This window comes from Pipistrellus hanaki (assembly GCF_964339955.1).
Source record: "Pipistrellus hanaki genome assembly, chromosome: 1".
Lineage (NCBI taxonomy): Eukaryota > Metazoa > Chordata > Mammalia > Chiroptera > Vespertilionidae > Pipistrellus > Pipistrellus hanaki.
Window position 1 is genome coordinate 85,336,048 of NC_140503.1, and position 23,204 is coordinate 85,359,251.

General features: G+C 39.2%; 1 protein-coding gene across 1 annotated transcript in view; it reads left to right on the plus strand.

Moving 5' to 3' along the window:
- TTC6 (tetratricopeptide repeat domain 6) overlaps positions 1 to 18,290 on the plus strand; it is a 215,817-nt gene extending 197,527 nt beyond the window's left edge. Inside the window, exons 29-33 of the mRNA XM_084880152.1 lie at positions 1,215 to 1,425; positions 5,812 to 5,964; positions 7,533 to 7,703; positions 17,118 to 17,343; positions 17,783 to 18,290. Of these exons, the coding sequence (XP_084736278.1) occupies positions 1,215 to 1,425; positions 5,812 to 5,964; positions 7,533 to 7,703; positions 17,118 to 17,343; positions 17,783 to 17,913 (892 nt within the window). The 3' untranslated portion in view covers positions 17,914 to 18,290. The remainder of the gene's footprint in view (positions 1 to 1,214; positions 1,426 to 5,811; positions 5,965 to 7,532; positions 7,704 to 17,117; positions 17,344 to 17,782) is intronic.
- Positions 18,291 to 23,204: the final 4,914 nt, after the last annotated feature.

Below are 23,204 nucleotides of genomic sequence, written 5' to 3' on the forward strand. Positions count from 1 at the left end.
GCACAGACTGCAAGCTCAGCTCACAGTCCCGACTGAAGGCTGGGCCCTGGTGAGAAGATGCACCTCTGTCAGTGATCGCATTGTTTACACAAACATATCTTATTTTAGAATAACGAATTTAACATACTTTTATGTTTGTGGTACCTGACACCTAAGACTTTTATGTATTGATGAACATGTATCCTGACATAATACCTTTTTTCATTGCTAACTGCCATGTGATCACTTAACAAGAGCTTCAATCTACCGGACACTCTGTTATACTCATCTTCAGAAAAATGAAATTGTTTCTACGTGGCACTTGTATCATTTTTCCCCTGTTGATGTGGGGAGCTGGGTGTCTCTGGATTTGTCACCTCCCCTGGACTTGATTTTTAGTTGTCACCTGATTTGAAGTGTTGGTAGATGATTTTCAAGATCCCTTTCCAGTGTTAAAGTTTAATGATTATTTGCTTAGTTGAAACAGACTAGATGCTCATTACATGCTAGTGCTGATAACTAGATAGGTGTAGAAAAATGGCTTCCTCCAGGCTAATTGAGATGAAATGTAATTATTAGATATGCAAAAGTAACTCCTTTATGAAACATATTTGATTCCCTTACCAGCCCTCACCTGTACCACAAGAGAATAAGTAGGGAAGAAAAACTGAATTATTATTTAGTTGAATATATTTACAAATTAATAAATAAAATGCATTTTTCTTCCTTTTCTCTTCTCTCCCGGTGTCCACAAAGAAAGGGCCCACTTTTATAGACCTGAAGTAAGGACTCCCATGTATAACATTTTGGTTCCTTTTGTTGTATAAGGAAATAATAAATACATATAAATTTATTATAATCTGCTTTAAATAGTGTATTCCATCTATATACTCCCCCCTCCCCATATTGGCCACAGATAGCTATTAAAAACAGGTTCAGGAATGCCATGCAGCCTTTTATAATTCTGAAAAAAAAAAAAGAACTCTAGAATATTATCCCAGTATATTCTGCTATGAAAATGGCTCTTAGCTCCCTCTTTCCCTTTTACCACAATCTTCAAAGACCCCTTCAGCCTTTCTTAGGTCATGTGGAAATCGTGTTCTTACTTCCTATGATGGATAATAAAAGTGAAAACCTTTTTGTAAGAGTGAATGTAAACCTTTATGAAAATTTTATATACAGGAAAGTACTTCGGTAACTCACCAGAAAGCATCAATAATTTTATTTGTTTTCAGAAACAAAGAGTTTGAAGAAGCTGTCCGTTTCTTCACATGGGCTATTAGTATCAATCCTTGCTTTGTGGATGCTTACACTGGACGGGGAAATTCTTACATGGAATATGGTCACAGTGAAGGCTACAAAAAAGCACAGAAGGAGTTTCTGAAAGCGTTGCATTACAATCCAATATGCCTAAAAGCCAGAATTTCTTTAGGTTACAATTTGCAGGTAATATTACATAAGAACATTTGGGGCCATGAAAGTGTTACTTGTGGGGAGAGGTCTTCATCCCTGCTGGTTGCTGGTAGGAGTGCATTTCTTGCAATATCCTGAGAAAAAGAATTTTCTCAGACGCGCACAGGAGAACAAGTGACTTCTTATTTGCATGGAATTAAATCCTTGAGTTTCCAAGGCCCCCCCCTCCCCCAGTCCGCCATAGAAGTGTAACTTCGGTTTCAGCAGCGTTGAAATCAGAGCCAGTGTCCAGATGTCCAGAGTTTTTATTTATGTCTGCTCACTCCAGTCCAGCATCAGGCTAACTTGACTTGTGCTCCCTGCTGCAGTCCATTAGTCCATTGCTTGTGGGTCCACATGGCCATGGGCCATACGGGCAAATGCAAGAGGGCCAAGAGTGAGCCTGGAGCAACAAGAGAGCAAACGCCTTTGTTTAGGGGATTCTGTGTCCCAGATTTTCATGTGCTGGCAGTGGCTCTGCCTATTCTGGCCAGTAATCCCTGTTTCTAGGTTTGACTGACAGGCAAGTACCGTTCCTGTATCTCCCCAACTTCACTGGGCTTGCATCTATCTCTGTTGGACCTCTTCCCCTAGTGACCTGTGGGGATTGGGCCAATGGTTCCCTCGGGAGTGTGACTTTGCAGCTTCCTGGTGAAGCTGTACAATGACATGCATGTCTGGCCTCCTTTCTCTGTGTGTGTGCCTTTCCTATTATTAATACAACAGTATCAAAAGCACCTTTTGGACAAGAGTGAGAACATATTTGGCTCTTCCCTGGAGATAGGGATAGGAACATTTTACCTTTCTCTTTCTATTAGTATCCACAGCAGCAGTTTCTCAGCAACCCTGCCTGGGGAACCCATCTGGGGACTTGGTATACTAGTGAAATGAGGATCTTTTGAATCTGATTTCTTTTTTTTTCTTTTCTTTTTTTTAATTTTTTTTAAAATATATTTTTATTGATTTTTCACAGAAAAGGAAGAGAGAGGGATAGAGAGTTAGAAACGTCGATGAGAGAGAATCATCGACCAGCTGCCTCTTGCACACCCCCTACTGGGGATGTGCCCGCAGCCAAGGTACATGCCCTTGACCGGAATTGAACCCGGGACCTTTCAGTCCGCAGACCGACGCTCTACCACTGAGCCAAACCGGTGCCGGCTGAATCTGATTTCTTTAACACCTTCACCCCTTTCTACCTCACCCCACATTTATAGACAACCTTTAAAATTTGCCCGATGAGTTTCACGTAAAAGAACCTGGCTAGCATTTGTTTCACTAGTTCATATCTGGACCTCAGAAACTTTTAGAAAGCTAAAGGGAATAAACAGTGTATGAACGTTTTGAAGTGGACTCCAGCCATGTACTGGGTCAGACAACCACTGTATAGGGACTTCTGAATTTAGGGCGCCTTCTAAATGGCAGTGAATTAGAACGTACTGGGAAGGCAAGACACCAGGCATTTGTCCTTCCAGCAAGATGGAAAAGTGCGACTCTGTGTGCGGCCAAGCAGTTCTCCGAGTGCTTTTTGGGACCCTCTGTCCTGATCCATGCACTCACCAAGTTCTTTGCACTAATAAAATACGTTAATTGTGAGAAATGCTCACCTGTCTGAATTCAAATAACAGCCTCAGAGACAGAAGTATAGTGGATACAAGACTCTTAATACATCCTTGATTGAGAGTGGGTGTCTGTCACTGTTGTATAGGCACATTTGGGGCAGCCAACATGTCCCATTTGTTCAGTCTCTCCTCCAGCTCCTCATTGGCTGAGTACTATCGGGTCACCTGTTTTCTCATACATTGCCTAGGTCTTGCTGTCTTTCGTTGGGCCATTTAAAAAAATTGGGCTGAGGCCCTCTCTAGCTGCCTCTACCTCCCCCTGTCTAGCCCAGGCAGGCACCTGGGGTTGGGGGGAGGACTGTAGGGAGGGGGGTTTCCATTATGATGCTGGCCCACACGCACAGTTCTTTGTTCCTGTATCCTCTTCCCGCCTCCCTTCTTTCTGTTTGCCCTGGGGAAATTCAGCCAATTCCATCAAAAGCTGACCATGCTGGAGATGGATCACAGAGGTCCATTTCCTACATAGTAACCTTTTTGAAATAAAGTGCTCAAAGTGCTGTATTCTCCATGAAAAGGAACTACATAATCTTAAATTCTCTTTTCATCCCTTTTAATTTCAAAAATTTAAACGCTCGGCAAAGAAGTATATTCAAATATTATAAATTGCAGAAATCTCTATTAAAATGAGATTGAAGTCGAATTTTTTCACTTAAAAATAAGTGAGTTTGGCTGGTTTAAGATGAATAATATTGGAGGTGGTTGTGGGAATTGGTGGTTATAGTGAGATATTGCCAAAAACTTCTTAATAAGGGAAATAAGCTTGCCTTCTAAGAATTAAACATAAAATTAGCCATTATTAAATCACAGTAGAAATTTGCAAAGTCAATTTAAGAGACGTACATGATGACTCCCAAAGCATCTAAAGCTAACTGTAACCCAATGGAATGAATTATCATTTATTGAATTTAATAAGCATTTACTATCGAAACCGGTTTAGCTCAGTGGATAGAGAGTCAGCCTGCGGACTGAAAGGTCCTGGGTTCGATTCTGGTCAAGGGCATGTACATTGGTTGCGGGCATATCCCCAGTGGGAGATATGCAAGAGGCAGTTGCTTGATAATTCTCTCATCGATGTTTCTAACTCTCTATCCCACTCCTTTCCTCTCTGTAAAAAAATCAATAAAAAATATATTTAAAAAAATAAACATTTACTGAGCACATAGTATAGGAAAGAACTTACCTAAGCCTAGGAATAGAATAATAACAAACTATACTTGATGCTTCTTAGAGTTCACTATCTAGTGGAGAGATGAGCATCAAGTAGTCATATTCTTCCTTATTTAGTTATATGCATGATAAGTACAACAAAGGAAAAGGATGGTTTTTAGGAACATTTATAACAAGGGAACGTAGCTTTGAGGAGTAAAGGAGGGCTTTTGAAGAAATTAACATTTAAATTGAGGCGTGAAATACTAGTAATTAGTCAGGGTTAGAAGTTGGGAGTAGGACACAGAGTTAGGATAGCAAGATTTGGAGGGTCCAGGGAAGTTAGGGATGGTGGGGAGAGACTAGAGAATTGAATAATACTAGAATAATATCTTTTAACTTGCCAGTTACTTAAAAAGGTGAGTATCACTAACTAGAGCAGTGACATCAGATTCATGTTTTATGAGGATGTCACTGGATACATATCAATATGGAAAAGGACTGAAAACCCCCCACACATTAGTATGAGGAAAGATTGAATCAGGAAAGAAAGAGTTCAAGTCCTCCTCAGGGGACAGTGAGCATTTGTTCAACAAATACAGTTTTCCTTACTGTGTGCTTAGCAATAGAGATATGGAAGTGAGCAAAACAGATGTTGTCAGGAGCTGATGACAGATATAATCCTACTGTGAGGCTGTTTGCAGCTTAACATTCTAATAACTTACTCTCCATTTGCCTGATTCCTTGTTACGAAATGAATTTGTGATGATGGTGGTGAATTTCACATAATTTGCCAAGAGGGAGAAGATTTGCTGGTTAAGGAACAGTATCTTATTACTTATATCTTACTAGTTATATGCCTCAGTAGTTTTATGCAAGAGTCAGTGGATTCACCTTGATTATGTGAGTCAGCTTCTGAGGTTCTGGCCAGTTGGGTTTTTGAGCCCATAGGAATAAAGGACAGGCCTTGGACCATGTTGGATTCATCAACTCACTGCCTTCCTGCAAGGAAGTATTTAGCTGCCAGTTGGTCCTCTCAAGGAAATATTCTGACATTCTTCTGTGCACAATGCCACTCTCCGACCTTTTTTCTTGTTTTCCAGTTGTCATTAAGGTTAGTATAAATAGATGCCAGGCAGATTTGCATGCATTTTTCCATAGACTGTGTGTAGTGATTCCAGGTGCTTGTACAATTTATCAAAATAGGTTTTACACCAGTAGTTTGTGCATTTATTTATTCAACACATATTTATTTTATTATGTATATTGTGCAAAACCAGAGTTCCAAATGCCACACAAATAAATACAATTCCTGCCTGTGTATGCAGAGCTCAGTTTTGTGGTGATTGTCCAAAGCATATGTGTCCCACATGGTGGCTGTGATCTTGTGTTGTCCAAGATTGGTATGAAATGACTCTATTAGATTTATTTTAATTAATTAAAAAGTCTGTGTAAATGCTCAGAGGTAGTTACAGCCTATTCTTGTTTAAAATATCTTATATTTAGCGCTGTGTAAACAAATGCTTTCTAAAGGTTTTATTTGATTTAGTTAGAATCAAATATTTGTCATGTTATGGATAATTTCCCGCTTCATGTAAATGGAAAATTATTTTAGGCCCAAGAAAAATTCCAGAAAGCTTGGAACCACTTCACCATTGGCATAGAAATCGATTCGAGGTGCCACCTGGCCTATGAGGGGAGAGCGGTGGTCTGCCTTCAGATGGGCGAGAACTTCGCTGCAGTTCAGGACATTAACGCTGCCATCAAGGTGAGAATCCACTTAGGCTGTGTCATAATTAGCATAAGTTAGCACATCAACGAATAGGGTTAAATAAAAATATTCTGTTACTTTTTAAAGTGATTTGTGGAGAAAATAATATATATATTTTGTTCCAAGAGATCCCTAAAGAATTATTATGGCTTGCCAGTTCTATGACCTGAATACATTTAGAATTAAAAAAAAAAATCCTGGTAAATTTTGATTCTCTCAGTAAATGCAATTTATAGTTTTATGGGGCATCAGTATTACCTATATACAGGCAATCTTCGGGTCACGTTGGAGATCTGTTCCTACGGCACGACGTGACTCCATTTTCGCAGTAAGTGGGATCCCACCTACATAAGCACCGACGTCACCCACATGGAGCACATTCACAGCAGTAATCAAGTGAAACAGTAAAAAAATTTAAAAGGAAGATAATTCCTGACCTTTACTTGTGGTAAATAAATTATAAAAAACATAAAGCACATATGTACATATGTCAAAATGACAGAACTTTTTTTTTTTTTATAAACTGTAAATGAGAGATGGTGATGTAAGCAAGAAATGACGTAAGTTGAGTCCAAGGTATCCAGAGGACTACCTGTATATAAAAGCCTAAAAGACGGGCCAGTAGCTATGGTGCACACTGACCACCAGGGGGCAGATGCTCAACGCAGAAGCTGCGGAACAACAGCAACTTTGTAGAGTGCCCTCTCGCACTCCTGGACCCTTCAGGGGGTGTTGGACTGCCGGTTTCGGCCCGATCTCCACAGGCCAGGTAGAAGGACCCCACCTGCCTGAGGGACCCCGCTCACTTCGCAGATGCCCTCCAGGTCTCAGTGCTGCTCCAGGTGCAGCTGGCTGGGGAGGGACCTAAGGAAGTTGGCTCTAAGGCGTGTCTGGCCCGTCTTATCCTGTCAGCCACCTTCTAATTAATTTACTTTCAATGTGCACGATCTGTGCACTGGGCCTCTAGTTTTTGTAATAAAAAAATGAATGCAAAAAATATCGCTCTGGGTTTGAAGGCACTACAGAAGAATAATGTAATTCCCCAGATTCTTCTGTAGTGAAAAAGCAAATAAATACTTCAGGCTTTGTATGCAATGAAAGAAAATCTTCCTCCCCCCCCCCCCACTCTCCCCCCCCCCCCCCCCCAGAGATTTTTGGATTCTGTTTTTGTAGTTTCAGGTAAATATTATAATCTTTGAGGTGAGAAGAAGGAAAGACCTGAAAGATAATTGCTGCTTCTTAGGACAAATAAACATGTTAACTATTTAATTTCTTTTCCAGCCTTAACAGATAAGCAGATAAGCTTTCCCCCGTGTTCTTTGTAAAGAAACTGAGTAAAGCACTAAGATTATTTATTTTATTATAACCAAAATCAACAAAGTGTTGACATTGAGCCAACTTCATACCAAGTCCTCTCTCAAAATATTTGCTCTAACAGGGCTTCACCTGAACTATAAAGTTACTAGCTTCCCACAAGTAGATTTCATAATGCTCATTTTTGCAGTTATGAAATCGGAGATAAATACTATTCCCAGATGCTAAATACTCATACTATTAAATTGCAGATCAATGCTACAGCAGAATTCTTAACAAATCGTGGTGTGATTCATGAGTTTATGGGTCAGAAACAAAACGCAATGAAAGACTATCAAGCAGCAATTTCTCTAAACCCTACCTATGCTCTGGCTTACTTTAATGCAGGAAATATCTACTTTCACCACAGGCAGTTTTCCCAGGTAATGTGAGTTTTCTTTAACATTTTTTTTTTTTTTTTACATGAAATGCTTTCTTTGTTATATACAGTTTTGAAATTCAGTCCTTATAGCCTAGGCTAATCATTCATTAGTTCTTTTTTAAACAAATGTTGTCCTTCATAAGAATGGTTTATAATTAGTTAAATGTTTAACCTCTCTGGATTTATTCTCATTATCACCATCCATTCAACATTTGTACAGCAAACATTATTTTTGACTTACTATCCATTCTTTATCTTTTTGAGTCAGAAGCTAATAATTTATTGCCACCCTTTCATTTCCATTGTGATAAATTATTATGGCTATGCCTACACTCCAAGTACTGCTTTTAGCAGTATTCTACATATTTTGTGTTTTGAAGTTTCAATTTTTGTTTTCCCAAAATTTTGCACTTGTAATTTTATTTCCCTTTTGACTCAATAATAAATTAATAAGGCATTTGAAATGTCAAGATGGAAAGGCTTTTATATTTTCTAATTTTGGTTCTTAATTGAGTTTTAATGTGGTCTAATATATGGCAAGTATTGAAAAATATTAAAGGGTTCTTTTCAAAGAAGTATAAGATATACCTTATTAATTATATTTTTAATTAGTCAATAGTCATTCTTTTTTTATTATTTGGTTGATCTTGGACTGAGGTTTATTTAAGTATCATGTCATTGGTTTGGTTCTATATAATTTTTTTATAATTTCTTATAATTTCTGCTTTATGAAAATTGCTGCTGCATTATTTCTTGTATACATGTTAATACATATTATATATACACTATATATTGTAACCTTCAGCATTATAAATTCCCTTCTTTGTTTTTTAAAGCTCTTGGAATAAATCAGATCTGACCTCTGATTCCATTTGATTTGCTTTTGTCTGGTATTTCTTTGTCCTTCCTTTTATTTTCAACATTTAGAATCTTTTGTTTTAGATGTGTCTCTTTTATGTAGCATAGAGTTGGATTTTGCTTGGGGGTGGGCTTGCTGAACAAGGTTAATGGGGGGAAAAGGGTACATACGAATACTTTCAACAATAAAGAATTATTTTTTAAAAAAAGAGAAAAAAGCCAATTTGAAAATAATTATCTTTTAATAGGTGGGTTAAGCCCATTTTCATTTTAGCATAATCAATATGTTTTTGTTCTATTATTTTTGCTTTCATGTGTTTTAGAAGAATTTTATTCTGTGGTCTGTTTAATTTTTTTTTTCTGATATTGAGAAATTTACAGTTTTGCCCTAGTGACTACCTTTATAATAGCAGTTCTATACTCTAATTTCCTTGTATTTTTCGTTTCTCTACTATGAACAACAATAAATTACTTTCCCTCTCATCTATTATTGAATTTTACTTAATAGTATACTCTTACATTTTTTTCTATTTGTATTCTTAAATATGCTTGAGTTTATTGTATCAGCTTACTTTCCACTGTCAGTGTTCTCCCATTGTCTTGTGAGTTCCATAGTTCCTATACTGCCAAAGGATTTAATATTTGTGTACATTTTGTTACTCTTATTTCAAATGTTCATCTTAGTTCTCCAGTTAAGTATATTCACTTTTCATTACCAGGTTTTTTGCCAGTTTCCATCCCAACCAATCATTTCTTGGTTGTCTGAAGTTGGTCCTCTTAATAGAGTTCTGAGAAGGGGCTCATGTGAACAGTGTTCCTTGGATTTTTTCATGTTCATCACTGTTTGCCTCTAGCTTTGATATCTTAAGGAGACATGTTTGGGTTTAAAACCCTTGACTCTTTTTTTTTTTCTTTTTTTTCCCCTTGAGTATCTTGTGTTGTTTCACTGTTTTTGAAATTGTAGGTTGATGTCAAGAAGCTTGGATACAATTCAATTTTTGTTATTTGTGACTCTTTGTTAGGATAACCAAATTTTTTTAATGAAAAGTTTTAACAATGCATGCCTTAGAGTTGACCATTGGTGTCAAAGTTAACAAGCACACAGTATGCTTTCAATATGTAGATTTCAGAAAAGTTTTGTTGAATTCAATGAAAATTTTATGGTTTTGATTTTTTAAAAAATATATTTTATTGATTTTGTACAGAGGAAGAGAGATAGAGAGTTAGAAACAACGATGAGAGAGAGTCATCGATCAGCTGCCTCTTGCACACCCCCTACTGGGGATGTGCCCGCAACCAAGGTACATGCCCTTGACTGGAATCAAACCCGGGACCCTTCAGTCCCCAAGCCGACGCTCCATTGAGCCAAACCGGTCTTGGCAATGGTTTTGATTTTTGAAAATTTCATGGTTTTGATTTTCTTCATTGGGCAACTTTATCTATATCCTGGCCTTTAGTTTCTGTATATCAACTATTTTTTCTCATTTCTTAAAGCTCTTAATTTCTTTTTCATTTTTATTGCCTTCTTCCATGGTTTTTTTTTTTTTTTTTTTTTTTTTTTTTTTTTTATATTTATTGTCCCCTTGTAGACCTTAGAATTCAAGTTCTCTTTAGGTTTTTTGTTTGTTGTTTGTTTCCGTGTCAGACCTTATCGGCCATGCCTTTTCTGAGACCCTTTGTTTCTGAATTACTTTTTTCTTAAACGCAATTGATTCTATAATGAATTTTTTCTAGTTCATTTAAAAATGCTACATTATAATCTTAATCTAGACTCATGGTCTGCAAACAGCGGCTCGTGAGCCACATGTGTCTCTTTGGCCCCTTGAGTGTGGCTCTTCTACAAAATACCATGGTCTGGGCAAGCCTATTTTGAAGAAGTGGCATTAGGAGAAGTTGAAGTCTAAAAAATTTGGCTCTCAAAAGAAATTTCAATCGTCGTACTGTTGTTATTTGGCTCTGTTGATTAATGAGTTTGCCGACCACTGAGACTAGCAGTCCTTTTTTTCTGGTGAGTTTTTACTTTAAAAAAATTAAGTTACTTTCATCGTTGTTTTTGCCATGAAGGCAGGTGAATTACTTTCTGTTACTCATATTTGAATGTAATAAATTATTTTTCTTCTCTAATACGGTAGCAGAGGTTCTTGTGGGAAATCGGAGGGCGGGCCGCAGTAAGTTGCCAAGGTGGGCTCCCTCTGATGCTACAGTAAAGGACTTTACACTATGACCTTCCAAGCCTATATTGGTTTGGAAGGCTACCACACAGTCTGTGTTTCTCTGAGCTTTTCACAGCCCTTGTCTTCTAAAATAATGTGCTCATTTAAAAACTTGCTTTTACTGCCTGCATTTTTTGAGACCTGTCACTTTTATATTCTCCTTCACCACTCAAAACTGACACTATACTTTTTTTTTTTTTTTTTTAAATATTTTTATTGCTTTCAGAGAGGAAGGAAGAGGGGGAGGGAGAAAGAGAGAGATAGAAACATCAATGATGAGAGTCATTGATCAGCTGCCTCCTGCAAGTCCCCTACTGGAGATTGAGCCCACAATCCGAGCATGCCCCTTGACTGGAATCGAACCGGAGACCCTTCAGTCCACAGGCCGATGCTCTATCCACTGAGCCAAACCAGCTAGGGCTCACCACACTTCTTAATAAAATGAACCTTGAGGCTTTTATGTGTGAAGAGGCTGTTTCTTATCTATATTTTGCTGAAAAAATTCAGCAAGAATTTCCTCTTTCCAGTTAGCTTTTCATTCTTTCAATCTCCACATATTCATGATGTACCTGCCATATGATAGGCACTTATAAACGCCTTGAGAATACAGAGCTGAACAAGGTAAGAAAGGATTCTTTTATGATGTAGTTTGTCCTTTCTTAGAGGAAGAAAAAGAAAATAAATAAGAAAATATTTGAAGCGATACATGCCTAATTAAGTCTCACCTAAGCATTGTTACATTGGCATTAGCATATCTGTGAGACCGTATAAGATTACCTGGGAACTAGCATAGATGGAGAGAAAGGGTTTAAGGAGCAAGTCCTGGGGAGAACCAATGTTTAGAAGTGAAGCAGAAACGAGAGGCCAGAAAGTAGACTGAGGCAGGAGCATGCAGCCAGGATAAGCAGGAGAGCATGTCACTCTCAAGAATAAGAGTTTTGAGAAGGGAACAGTGTCCTGTGTCCAATGCTGCCGAGATGTCAGGGACGAGGAGGGTGGATGAGATCATTGAGAACTTTGGCAAGAACATTGCTGGAACAGCAGTGCAGCAGAGGCTTGAGTGGGAAGGGTTGGGGGGAATGTGAGGTTGGGGGGAATGTGAGGTGAAGAATTAGGGGCTGTTCTGCTGGTTCAAGACATTCTTCTATGAAGAATAGTGAAATGGGGTAGTAGCTAGAGGGGGTTAAGAAGTGTTGTTGTTTTTCAGATGAGCACTAATTGATTCATGCTTCCATGTTAATGAGAAGGATCTAGGAGAAAGGTACAAGTTATGGATGCAGGAGAGTGGCAGGGACAATTAGGCTGCAAGTCTTTGAGAATTTGATGGGATTAGAGTTTGGAAGTTGCAGGGGTAGCCTTTGCATGGAGCAGGATGCACGGTGCATTATGTCATGAGGGAAGGCAGAGAGTCAGGGCACAGCTGACTATAGTTTGGTAAATATTGGTAGTAGGCATTCTTACTGATTATATTTCCTCCTTGGAATACAAGTATTAGTTATTGGTTGAGGGTGGACAGTTAAAAAGAAAAACGGGGTGGCTAGGAGTTTGGTAGAGAAAATGCGAAATGCTTGCGTTAGAGAGTGGTAGGGTGAACACACTAGGAAATGTAGCAGAAAAAATTAAGCTGTATTTTTGTCTTTCAGGGCACAATTCTTTTTTTTTTTCTTTAAAGTTTTTTTCAATTACCAATGACAATATTTTTTATTAGCTTTAGGTGTATAGCATAGTGTTTAGACATTTATAGAATTTAAGAAGCAATCCCCCCACCTGGCACCATCCATAGTTATCAAACATTAACTGTCATTTGAGGTTTGTGGTCATGAATTTAAAATGAGATCTTGACTCTGTACTGATTTGTAAACAATTCTTTCTATACATACTCAATTTTGTGTCATTCCACACTTGTCTCTGTATGTTGATCTCTTATCTTCTCACTCCAATTAGATTATAAGCTCGGAGGGCCAGGAATCAAAGCCCTTCTTTTCCCCCCTAGATTTTCTTACTCAGAAAGCTTGTCTGTACCCATGGTTTAGACTGCATGTCAGCCTCCACCTTTCTTCTGAGCTCCAAACCCATTTTTGTCACCAGTTGCTAAATCTGGATATTTTACAAGTGCATTAGGCCAAAACAGAATTTCTATATCCTCCACCCCAGTCCAGTGATTTTTCATATAAATCTTCTCTCAACATAAGATGTCATTTTTCATAAAATCACCCTGGTAAAAACACCAGCGTCAACCATGACTTTCTCTTCCTCTCCTCAATATAATTATGTCAGTTTTGCTAACCGCTCCCACCCCCACCCCCACCCCCGCCCCCCAGACTTATCCCTTTCATTCTGTGTCTTCTGACATTGTCTTGTTTAGCTCTTATTCTTTCCTAAGTTAGATCATGACCCTGAACAGCTTGCTGATCCCTGTGGTAAGCCGGGTTGACTTCAGTGGTGAAGCTAGGTGCTTGGACAGAGAATTATTGAAAGTATAATTCTGTAAAACATGAATGAGACTTGTAGCTGATACCTCAGTGGACAGCTGGGAGGCTAATATTTCCCTAGGCCAGTGGTCAGCAAACTCAATAGTCAACAGAGCCAAATACCAACAGAACTACTATTGAAATTTCTTTTGAGAGCCAAATTTTTTAAACTTCAACTTTCCTAACACCACTTCTTCAAAATAGACTCGCCCAGGCCGTAGTATTTTGTGGAAGAGCCACACTCAAGGGGCCAAAGAGCCACATGTGGCTTGAGAGCCACAGTTTGCCAACAATGGCCCTAGGCTGACAAGCCAAAGTCAATTGACTTAAACTTCATCAAACTCAGACCACTGTCTGGCTAGGTCCTAACAATGTTTCTTTACACCATGGAGTTAGTTAATGAGATGAAGACAACTAAAATGCCCACAGAAATTTTCTGTTTCCTTAAATGTTTAAGATCCACATGAGAAGGAGACCTTTACATTTTAAACATATTTTTCTTTAATCACTCTGGGCATCATGTATGACACTTTTCGGTTAGATCTGAAGTGTACTTTGACATACTAGAATATTTTATGGTTCTTTCTTAAAAACTGGGGATACATTTGCTGGGAAAATATTTTATCTGAAATGTATGTAGCCCTCTGTCTTGATGTATTGGATGATTGGGCTTTATTAAAGACATACATACTTTAATATAGTCATTCAGCTATATTACTATTCTCCAGGCCTCTTACCTTGGTTTCTGACTCTACTGGAAAGATTTATGGTCAGGAGAAAGGGTCCTTCAACAGAGCAAATAATCTCTAAAGGGTTGAAACATGTATGCATTTTGACAACTTTAATCATTAATTAGTCATTTAGTGCTTTTAAGCCACTTTGGATGAGGTTTGTGTATGCATTGTGAATTATAGGTGACTTTAAGAAGTAATTGGATCTGCTTTCTAATTAATTACAGTTATAAGGGCATTGGAACAATTGTTAAAAAATCAAGGCCATCCATTGTGATTGGTGTTTTTGGCCTCTGGTTCATAGTTAATATTTCTCAACTTCAAAAATCCTATTTAAATGTATAGGCTTTCCTATATATGTAAAAAAAAAAAAAAAGGCTAGTATGCTAAGTGTCTGACTGATTGGTCCACCATTCATTCGACCCTTTGACCAGTTGCTATGATGCACACTGACCACCTGGAGGCAGATGCTCAGACTGGTAGGTTAGCTTGCTGCTGGGGTCTGGCCAATCGAGACTGGGTGAGATGGGCCAGACATGCTCTGGAGCCCTCCCACAGCCCCTCCCTGGCCGGCCAGCCCTGATTGGCCCTGATGGGGACTGGGTGAGATGGCCCTGATGGACCTCAATCAGGACTGGGGGAGATGGGCTGGACATGCCCTGGAGCCAACTGCCTGCAGTCCCTCCCCAACCTCTAAAATATTTCTTCTAGTTAATTTATTTTCAATGTGCATGAATTTGTGCACCAGGCCTCTAGTTTTGAACAATATATTTTGGAAATTTTAATAAAAAGATAGATTGTTCAAAGTTAGGCACACATTGTGTTTTACTAAATTCTATTATTTTTAGCTGTGGTAGGCATTTACTCCTTCCTGACTGAATTTTTGCTTTGGTGATGTATAATTGTATTGCCTTTATTAATCATTTATTGATGAATTAAGATGAAGCCTAAATTGCTTTTGTTGTTGTTGTTAATTCTCACCTGAGGATATTTTTGTCATTGATTTTTAGAGAAAGTGGAAGAGAGGGAAGATGGTCGAGGGGAGAAACATTGATGTGAGAGACACATAGATTGGTTGCCTCCTGCACAGGCCTTGACTGGGAATGGAACCTGAGACTCTTTGGTGTGTGGGCCAACACTGTAACACAGGCCAGGGCCTAAATTGCTTTTTGAAGGAAGTCTTATTCCTGCAAGTCGTTCCCTTGCCTAATTTCTGATGATTGTGAGTCCAGCTTTCTGTTCAGGAGTAAATTCTCTTTAAGCTTTTCACAGGAAGCCAGTTCTGTTGCCATCTTAACATCCTCAATTGCACTTAACTGCATCATAGAAGAGTTGCCATTCTGGGATGAGATGGGTTACAAAATCTTGATCTAATTGCCTCTCAAAAGTCATTGGCGGCCAAATTCATGGAGTATTGCCTGAAGGCTATGATGTATCTTCATTTGTAGACACAGGGAAAAATTATATATATGGTTAATATGCAAAGTGTCCCCTAAGGAGTTTGACCAGGAGACCAGGAGTTCGATCACTCTCTCTGATGTGTGCTGACCACCAGGGGACAGTGAAGAATGAAGGAAGGCTCCGGTCAGCCCTGATCACAGGCCAGGCCTAGGGACCCTACTCATGCATGAATTTTGTGCACCAGGCCTCTAATATCAATAATAATTTAGTCCTTACTAAATTCTGCATATCATTCTCAATACTTATTATTAGCACACTTTACCCTCATAGCAGCACTGGTCATAGATATATATTTGTTACCTCCATTTTACAGATGTGAAAAGTTGAGGAAAAGAGAGCTTTAGTTACCTAAAAGCAGAGATAGTAGAGCCAGGATTTGAACCTAGAAATCTGGCTCCATGGTCTGGGCTCCTGACCATGCTATCAGGATTTCCTTTCACTAATGATAGAAGTGAACTGAGGAAAAATCCCCGAGAAACAGAGAAAAATAAGGCCACCGACAGAAAGTGATCAGCAAGCTAGGAGAAAAAACAGGGGGTCACCCTGATTGAAGGACAGAGAGACTTTTAAGAAGGAAGGAGAGGTTAAGAGTGTTCATGCCACAGAAATGTCATGGAAGAAAATAACTAGAAAATGACCATTGGACTTGAGGTCATCTTCCACCTTAATAAGAGCAAACTCAGGGAAGAGGGAGAGGTAGGTGGAAGCCAGATTGTGGTGCTGGGGAAAATGGTGGTAAGGAACTGGAGAGAGCAAGCTCTATTGTGGAAAATGAGTTTTTCTTTAGGGAAGTCTAAAGTAGGAGCCAGATTGTCATCCATCATGGAGTTAGAGAAGAGATTCTTACCTTCAATGTAGGGTGTCTAATCTGCATCTCAAGCCATTTGTGGTGAAGGACCAGTTTTTTTCTTTTTTAAATTTCTCATTTGTTGTTGATCAATACTCCAGTACTGGTATATGGACCACACTTGAAAGGGTCCTTCCAGCTTGATGATGAATCTTTGATCTTCTTGACAAGCTGGTGTTTATCTTCTCTCATCCTTCCTTATAACTTTTCATAATATAACTGAATTTTCAGTCTCTTTTTAATATGGTTCAGAATGTTATTTTCAAAATTTATCTCTTTAGCTCTTAGATACTCTGCTTTTATATGAAAAGTGTTAATTTTCTAATATCCTTTTATCTTCTTATTGGGACCTTATTTTCTAATTTATATTTTACCTTCTTTTTGTGCTATGTAGGGATGTGGGATTTATGGGGTGGGGTAAGACAGTGAAACATTTCACCTTAATAGAGTATTTATTTTTTTTAAAAAACTTAAATTAATTGGGGTGACAGTGGTTAAGATTATATAGGTTTTAACTGTACAGTTCTATAATACATCATCTGTATATTGCATTGCATGGTCAAATCTCCTATTCTTCATCACTGATGTTGTCTAGAATTGTCTACTTATGGTAATAACAAAAAGCAGACCAACTGTTGGCCAGTTTTATTACTGTTTTTTGCATTCTCTACAGACAATGTACCTTCTTATCACCTGAATCTGGGATGAAATGCTTCCAGAATTCCCTGGAAATGCCATTGGCCTTAATTTTATATTAAGAGTAAAATACTTCAAATTTCTGTATAGCTGCCAATTAAATTGTAGTCAAATTATCATTATCTCACATTTTTATAGGCCAGTGACTACTTCTCAAAGGCTTTACAGTTTGATCCAGAAAATGAATGTGCTGCCATGAATCGAGCTATTGCAAATACAGTATTAAAGAAGTATGAAGAAGCAAAAGAAGATTTTGCAAATGTGGTTGAAAACTGTCCCTTTTGGGCTGCAGCATATTTTAATAGAGCACAGTTCTACTGTTGTTTAAAGCAATATGAATTAGCTGAGGAAGACCTAAGTAAAGGTAAATTTTTTGTAATGTTTTGGGTAAGATTACAGTGGTTGATGTGTTTTTTAAATAATAAAAGAACAAACCTACCAGGTTTATTTGTCTAGAAAAACTTATATTAGAAATGAATGTTTTTATATACCATGTCTTTAATGTAAGCAATATGGGTTCCTTTATGTAATAACTTGCAGTATTGGTAAGTTAAAATGCAGAAAATTATTAGGGAAACTATATACTACAAACATTGGTAGCCTTTCAAAGAAAGACATTGTAGTGTTCCCCCAATTTAATTTTCTAAGAAAGATTCAATATTTTAAATTTAAATAGGTGCATGTGAAGAAAATGTTTTTAAACAAGTAATACTAAAGTTGTTATATTATAAGATTTTTATTTTAAAAATTGAGACCTTTTGAGTGTTAGCATAAAACACATCTTGCATTTTTTCTTTTTACAGCTCTGTCTTTGAATCCTAATGATGCCCTGATATATAATCTTAGAGCAGAAGTTCGTGGTAAAATAGGTGTGATCGAGGAAGCTATGGCTGACTATAACCAAGCACTTGATCTTCAAGAATATGCCAAGTGATATGATTACATAGACTGGTTTCTGTAGCAGTTTACGGAGCTTTTAAGCCAGAAATTGAAAAGTATTTGTTGTATAAGACAAAGTTGCACTATCTTCACTATTGTATTCATTATGTTTAGTCTTCTCTATAACCCTTTTAAGCATTTTAACAACATATTATGCTCTATATTAATTTTAAAACATTTAGATCATTTTTTTTTGCCTATATGGAAAAACTCAGTAATTGAATTTCTTCATTGGGTGCAGAATTTAAATGGGAATGTTCAACACTTTAAAGTAAAATAATTCCTTTAGAAATAGTACTGCATGATTGTAGAAAAAGTGTTAACCATTTTATCAATATCTACTCACAATTAAATTCCATGGTATACAGATTTAAAAATAAATATAGAGCTGATGACAATAAAGAAATGGAAGTCATGTGCATTTTCTCTCTCCTCCTTTAAGTAATGTCTATTCAGGCTTGTATTTCTCCTTCTGCTCACATTCTTCCAACAGATAAACACATTCCATTTTCTTAATGTTCCCTCCCTTCCAGTACAGCACCTATAAAGATTCTGAGCAGAGTGTTCCCTCCACTTTAATGTAAATTCATAAACATACCCTTGCAATTAGTGCTTCATAGTAGGTGGCAAGTAAAAATAAGTTAAAACAGCTAAAAATTTTTTATAGACTATCTGCTGTTGAGTGAACCAGAGAACCTCTTTCTTAATCTTACTGAGAGTAACAAGGTCTTCTGACTTTGAGCTCATTCCGACTTGCTTCACTCAATTTATTTTCCTTTTTCATTTCATTCTCCCGGGACCTCTCCAGCTCCCCAGAGACCTGTATTCACTGAGATCGGGCATTCTGGGAAAGAATTCCTCTTCCACTGAGCTTCACTTGATTTTAGTTCGATGTGCCAGATTTTCACAATGGAAAGCATGGATTTTCAATGTGGTGATACTTCACATTCTTCAGAAAAGTTTCTTGACATGATATGTGGGTCCATGTCATCTTCAGTGGGTTACTTCATATTGGTGAATCAAGCACACATTCCATAAGCTGCTCAGATCCTCTTGCTCTCACTTACCCCAGTCTCTTCAGCCCCAGCCTCAGATGAGATTCAGACCAACCTCCTCACCCACAGAGAGCCCCTCCTCTCGGGCACAGCCACACCTTTCTCACCTACCCCTGGGCATCGCTTAATGCTGAGGCCTCTGCTGCGGGTTCTCACCGTGGCCACCCAAGTGCACTGTGGATGTGCAGCAGCCCCAAGTCCCTGTCAAATGAACCTTTGGCGATGGGAGAAAGGAGCTACCATGTTTCCCCGAAAATAAGCCCTACTTACAGGTTTCCTTCTGAGTGAAATATAAGGCATCCCCCTAAAATAAAGCCCCCTAGGCTCTGTCTCAGAATGAAAATTAATTTACTGTAAACTGGTCACTAGGGCCGCCCTGACTGGCGTCTAGCAACCAGTGATGTTACTCGGAGTCCTGATGTCACTGCTGTGTGGAGGCGGTGAGCGGTGAATGGTGAGCTCGGGGCGGGAGAGAGGAGACATTCGCAGATGCGTGTAGAACAGGAGGATTAGAGCGGACAGGAGGCAGCGAAGGTGGTGAATGCTGGTCTATCTCTAGTGACACTACCTGATGCTCGTGGCCGCCCTCATGATGACTGAAGGTTCTTAGTCAGTGGCAGACCCTGCTCCATCCCAGATCCCGGCCCCAGCAAGCCCAGTGACATTCCTCAGGCAGGCCCCAGGGGTAAATGTTGATAAAGGGGTAGGGGGAATGTCTGCTGAAGGTGTTCAGTGGCACAGGGGTGGGAGGAGGGGGATCACTTAAAATGACACAGGAGGATCAGAGGGGACAATCAAAATGACACAGGAGGATCAAAAGGGGTTACTAAAATGGTAATTCCCCCTCTGATTCTCCTGTGCCATTTTGAATCCTCCCCCTCTGATCCCCCCTGTGTCATTTTAAGTGATCCCTCTCTCCCAACCTTGGTACCCCAATTCCTTTTTTTTACCCCTAGAAATGAGTGCAAAAAGAAAAAGCTACTCTGTGAAGTACAAGAAAGGAATCATGGAAGACTCTTGGGGCCAAAATCTTACTGCTTTCTGCAAAGAGAAGATGTTGAATATCCGATTGGTCTGAAAATGGCGAGCAGAATATAGTAATCTCATTGAACAAGTGGACAAGGGAAATGCTAAAAAGCAAAAGTGTGGATCAGGTCGGCAACCATTATTTTCCAAGCTGGAAGACCTGATCTGTGAATGGGTTGTTGACAGGAGAGCAGAGGCTTTGGTTGTGAATAGGGCTCAGATTCAAGAATTTGCCCTTGCAATGGCACCACAGTTTGACATAGCCCCCAAAGACTTCAAAGCATCACAACACTGGCTGGATAATTTCCTTCAGCGAAGTGAACTGTCTTTAAGAAGATCTACAACATTGTTTAGGTTGGAAGATACTCAAGTTATTAAGTGAGCACTTGCATTCAAGTCCTTTATTGATGATGCTGACTTCTCTAAATACAATCTTTCCAACATGATTGCTATGGATGAAACTGCAGTGTTTATGGGCCAATCATCTCAAACAACAATTGAACAGTGGGATGCCTCCTTAGTGTACATTCCCTCCACTGCTTATGAAAGTGCACGTGATTCCTGAATTTTGGCAATTCATCTGGATGGCACTAAAATCCCACCTTTAATCATTTCTAAGGGCAAGAAGGAAAAGATTGGACGTGTTTTGGGCTTTTTTATTCTTGAAACTGAAAAAGCCTGGGCCACACAAGCAGTTATAAGAAAGTGGGTCAATTTAATGCTGCTGCTTGCTATGCAAAGGAGCCAAAGAGGTCTGCTAGTCTGGGATGCAGCCAGCACTCACCGTGCTAAAGACATGAAGACATTTCTTCACAAAAGAAAAATAGATCAGATAATGATTCCCACAGGAATGACGGCCTATCTCCAGACTCTTGATATTGCAATAAACAAGCCATTCAAAGACAATTTGTGCATGGAAATTAATGACTACATTGAAAATAGAATGGTGAGAAATCAGTGTGGAAACTTTGAGAAACCTAAACTGCAAGAAGTTGTGACTTGGGTGAAGAATTCATGGGAGAAAATCACTGACAGTTGCATTGCAAATGCACTGCGAGCAGGCTACCTTGACAAGAAGTACTCATTTAAAGACACTGCTATTGCTAAACATGAGAGATTTGGTCCACTGATTCTGAAAGAAATGGAGTCACAAGAAATTCACCAGGAAATTCAGGAATTGGATTGTTATGATGATGTTCCAGAAGATGATGACATGATTGTCATTGAATAAATGAGTAAATTCTTGATACTGTAGGATTCACAGTTTGTCTGGTTTATGTTGACAACTACCGAACTACCGTGCCGTATACAGATAATAAATTTCTTTTATTTTCATTTAACAATAAATATGTAGGGTATCCTTCTTCATGGAAAAATAAGACATCCCCTGAAAATAAGACCTAGCGCAGGGGTCTTCAAACTACGGCCCGCGGGCCACATGCGGCCCGCAGAGGAGTCTGATCCGGCCCGCCAGGTTTTTTGGGCAGTGAGCGCAGCCGAGGTGTTACAGTAGGAATTAGTAGTTCATATAGTCCGGCCCTCCAGCTCTCTGAGGGACCGTGATCTGGCCCCCAGATTTAAAAAGTTTGAGGACCCCTGACTAGCGCATCTTTGAGAGCAAAAATAAATATAAGACACTGTCTTACTTTCGGGGAAACAGGGTAGTAGGTACATTCTTCTCCCTCCCATCTGCTGGTGGGGAGTCCTGAGACATGTAGTTTATACAGCCTCCTGGTGGTTCCTACTGGGAGAAGGAGCAATCAGGTGGCACTTATGGCAGCCAGCTTCACAACTTACCGTGCATTAGTGCTTCTTCCTTCCCTCCTTGTTCCCTTTGTCACCACTCCTGCTTTCCTGGATCTGCACTTCTTGGCCTCTGGCTTTCTGGGGCGTCCCCATCCCCCCATCGTCGCCCACCGTATGACCTCCTCCTGGCACACCCTCTGTGAGCTTCCCCTTCCCTGCCTCGCTCCCTGCGCCCTCACTTCAAGGAAGGGGCCCTGAAGCTGGATCCTGAGCAGCACCAAGGCCCATGGGCAGGGGTGTTGAACAGACAGGTCTTCCCATGCTGACTGGTGTCAGGACAGAGATACAGAAGTGGGAAAGTAAAAAAGCATGTTTGGGGAAGGGCTGGAGCAGAAACGCGTGGGAAGCATGTCATGTTGTCAGAGTCAGACATGCAGGAACAAGATATCAAAACTCAAGGAGTTAAGACTTCATGGCCTGTGAGACAGAAGGTGAGAGTGGGGCAGGGAGAGCGACCCCTTTATTCCCTTCTCTCCCTCCATCCTCACATTGATGGACTATTTTAGCATCGACAGATAAACATCGGGCATAGGAAGAATGACCAGCACTCTCCAGAAAGAGGTTTGCTCTGTCCTGTATGTGCTCCATTCTGGCTCCGTCTTCTTTGAAGGCGCAGGTCCACGGAGGTGAAGGGAGAGGCTGCAGGATGGAGGCGGATGGAGCGGGGATGCGGACTTACAGACGGACATGGGAGCTGAATCAGGCTCCGAGGACCCCGAGGGAAGAGGAAAAAAAATGTCTGGATTTCGTCTTTTCCTATTTAGCTTTGTGACAGCAGACAACTGAGCCTTTGTACTTCCCACCATGGTAGGACTTAGTTTAGTTTATTTACAATATATGTGCAAGCACACACACACAGCCTTTACTAATCGCAGCAAGGTAAAATCAGAGGGAGAAAAGGATAAGGAGAATTTTACTTTTTTTGGTATCAAGCTGGAAGAAGAAATGGTAGGATTATAGATAACATACTTTCAATTTTATGTATTTCTGTAATTTACAGGTTTTTGTTAATTATATTAATTATATTTTTGTAGTTGTATTAATTTTTTTCTTTACTAAAATTTAAGCTCTGTGAGGGGTTTGTCTTTTTTGTTTAGTACCGTATTGTTTCTTTTTTGTTTAAATGACTGGAAAGTGACATGCTCAACACACATGAATCTGCTAAATATAAAATACATTACAAATGCAATCCTCAGTTACTATGTAGCTATTATGATGAATTGTCTACTTTTCATATGTTCCTTCATATTTCTTGCTTGTCTTCTACATACACAGAATAAAAGCCAAGAGTTGTCTCTCAAATGTCCTTGTAGCCAGCATTCACCATGTGATTTATTGTAGTTTCTGCTGACCTGACACAATGCTGAGATTGACTTCAGGCAGCATCATGACCTTCAGC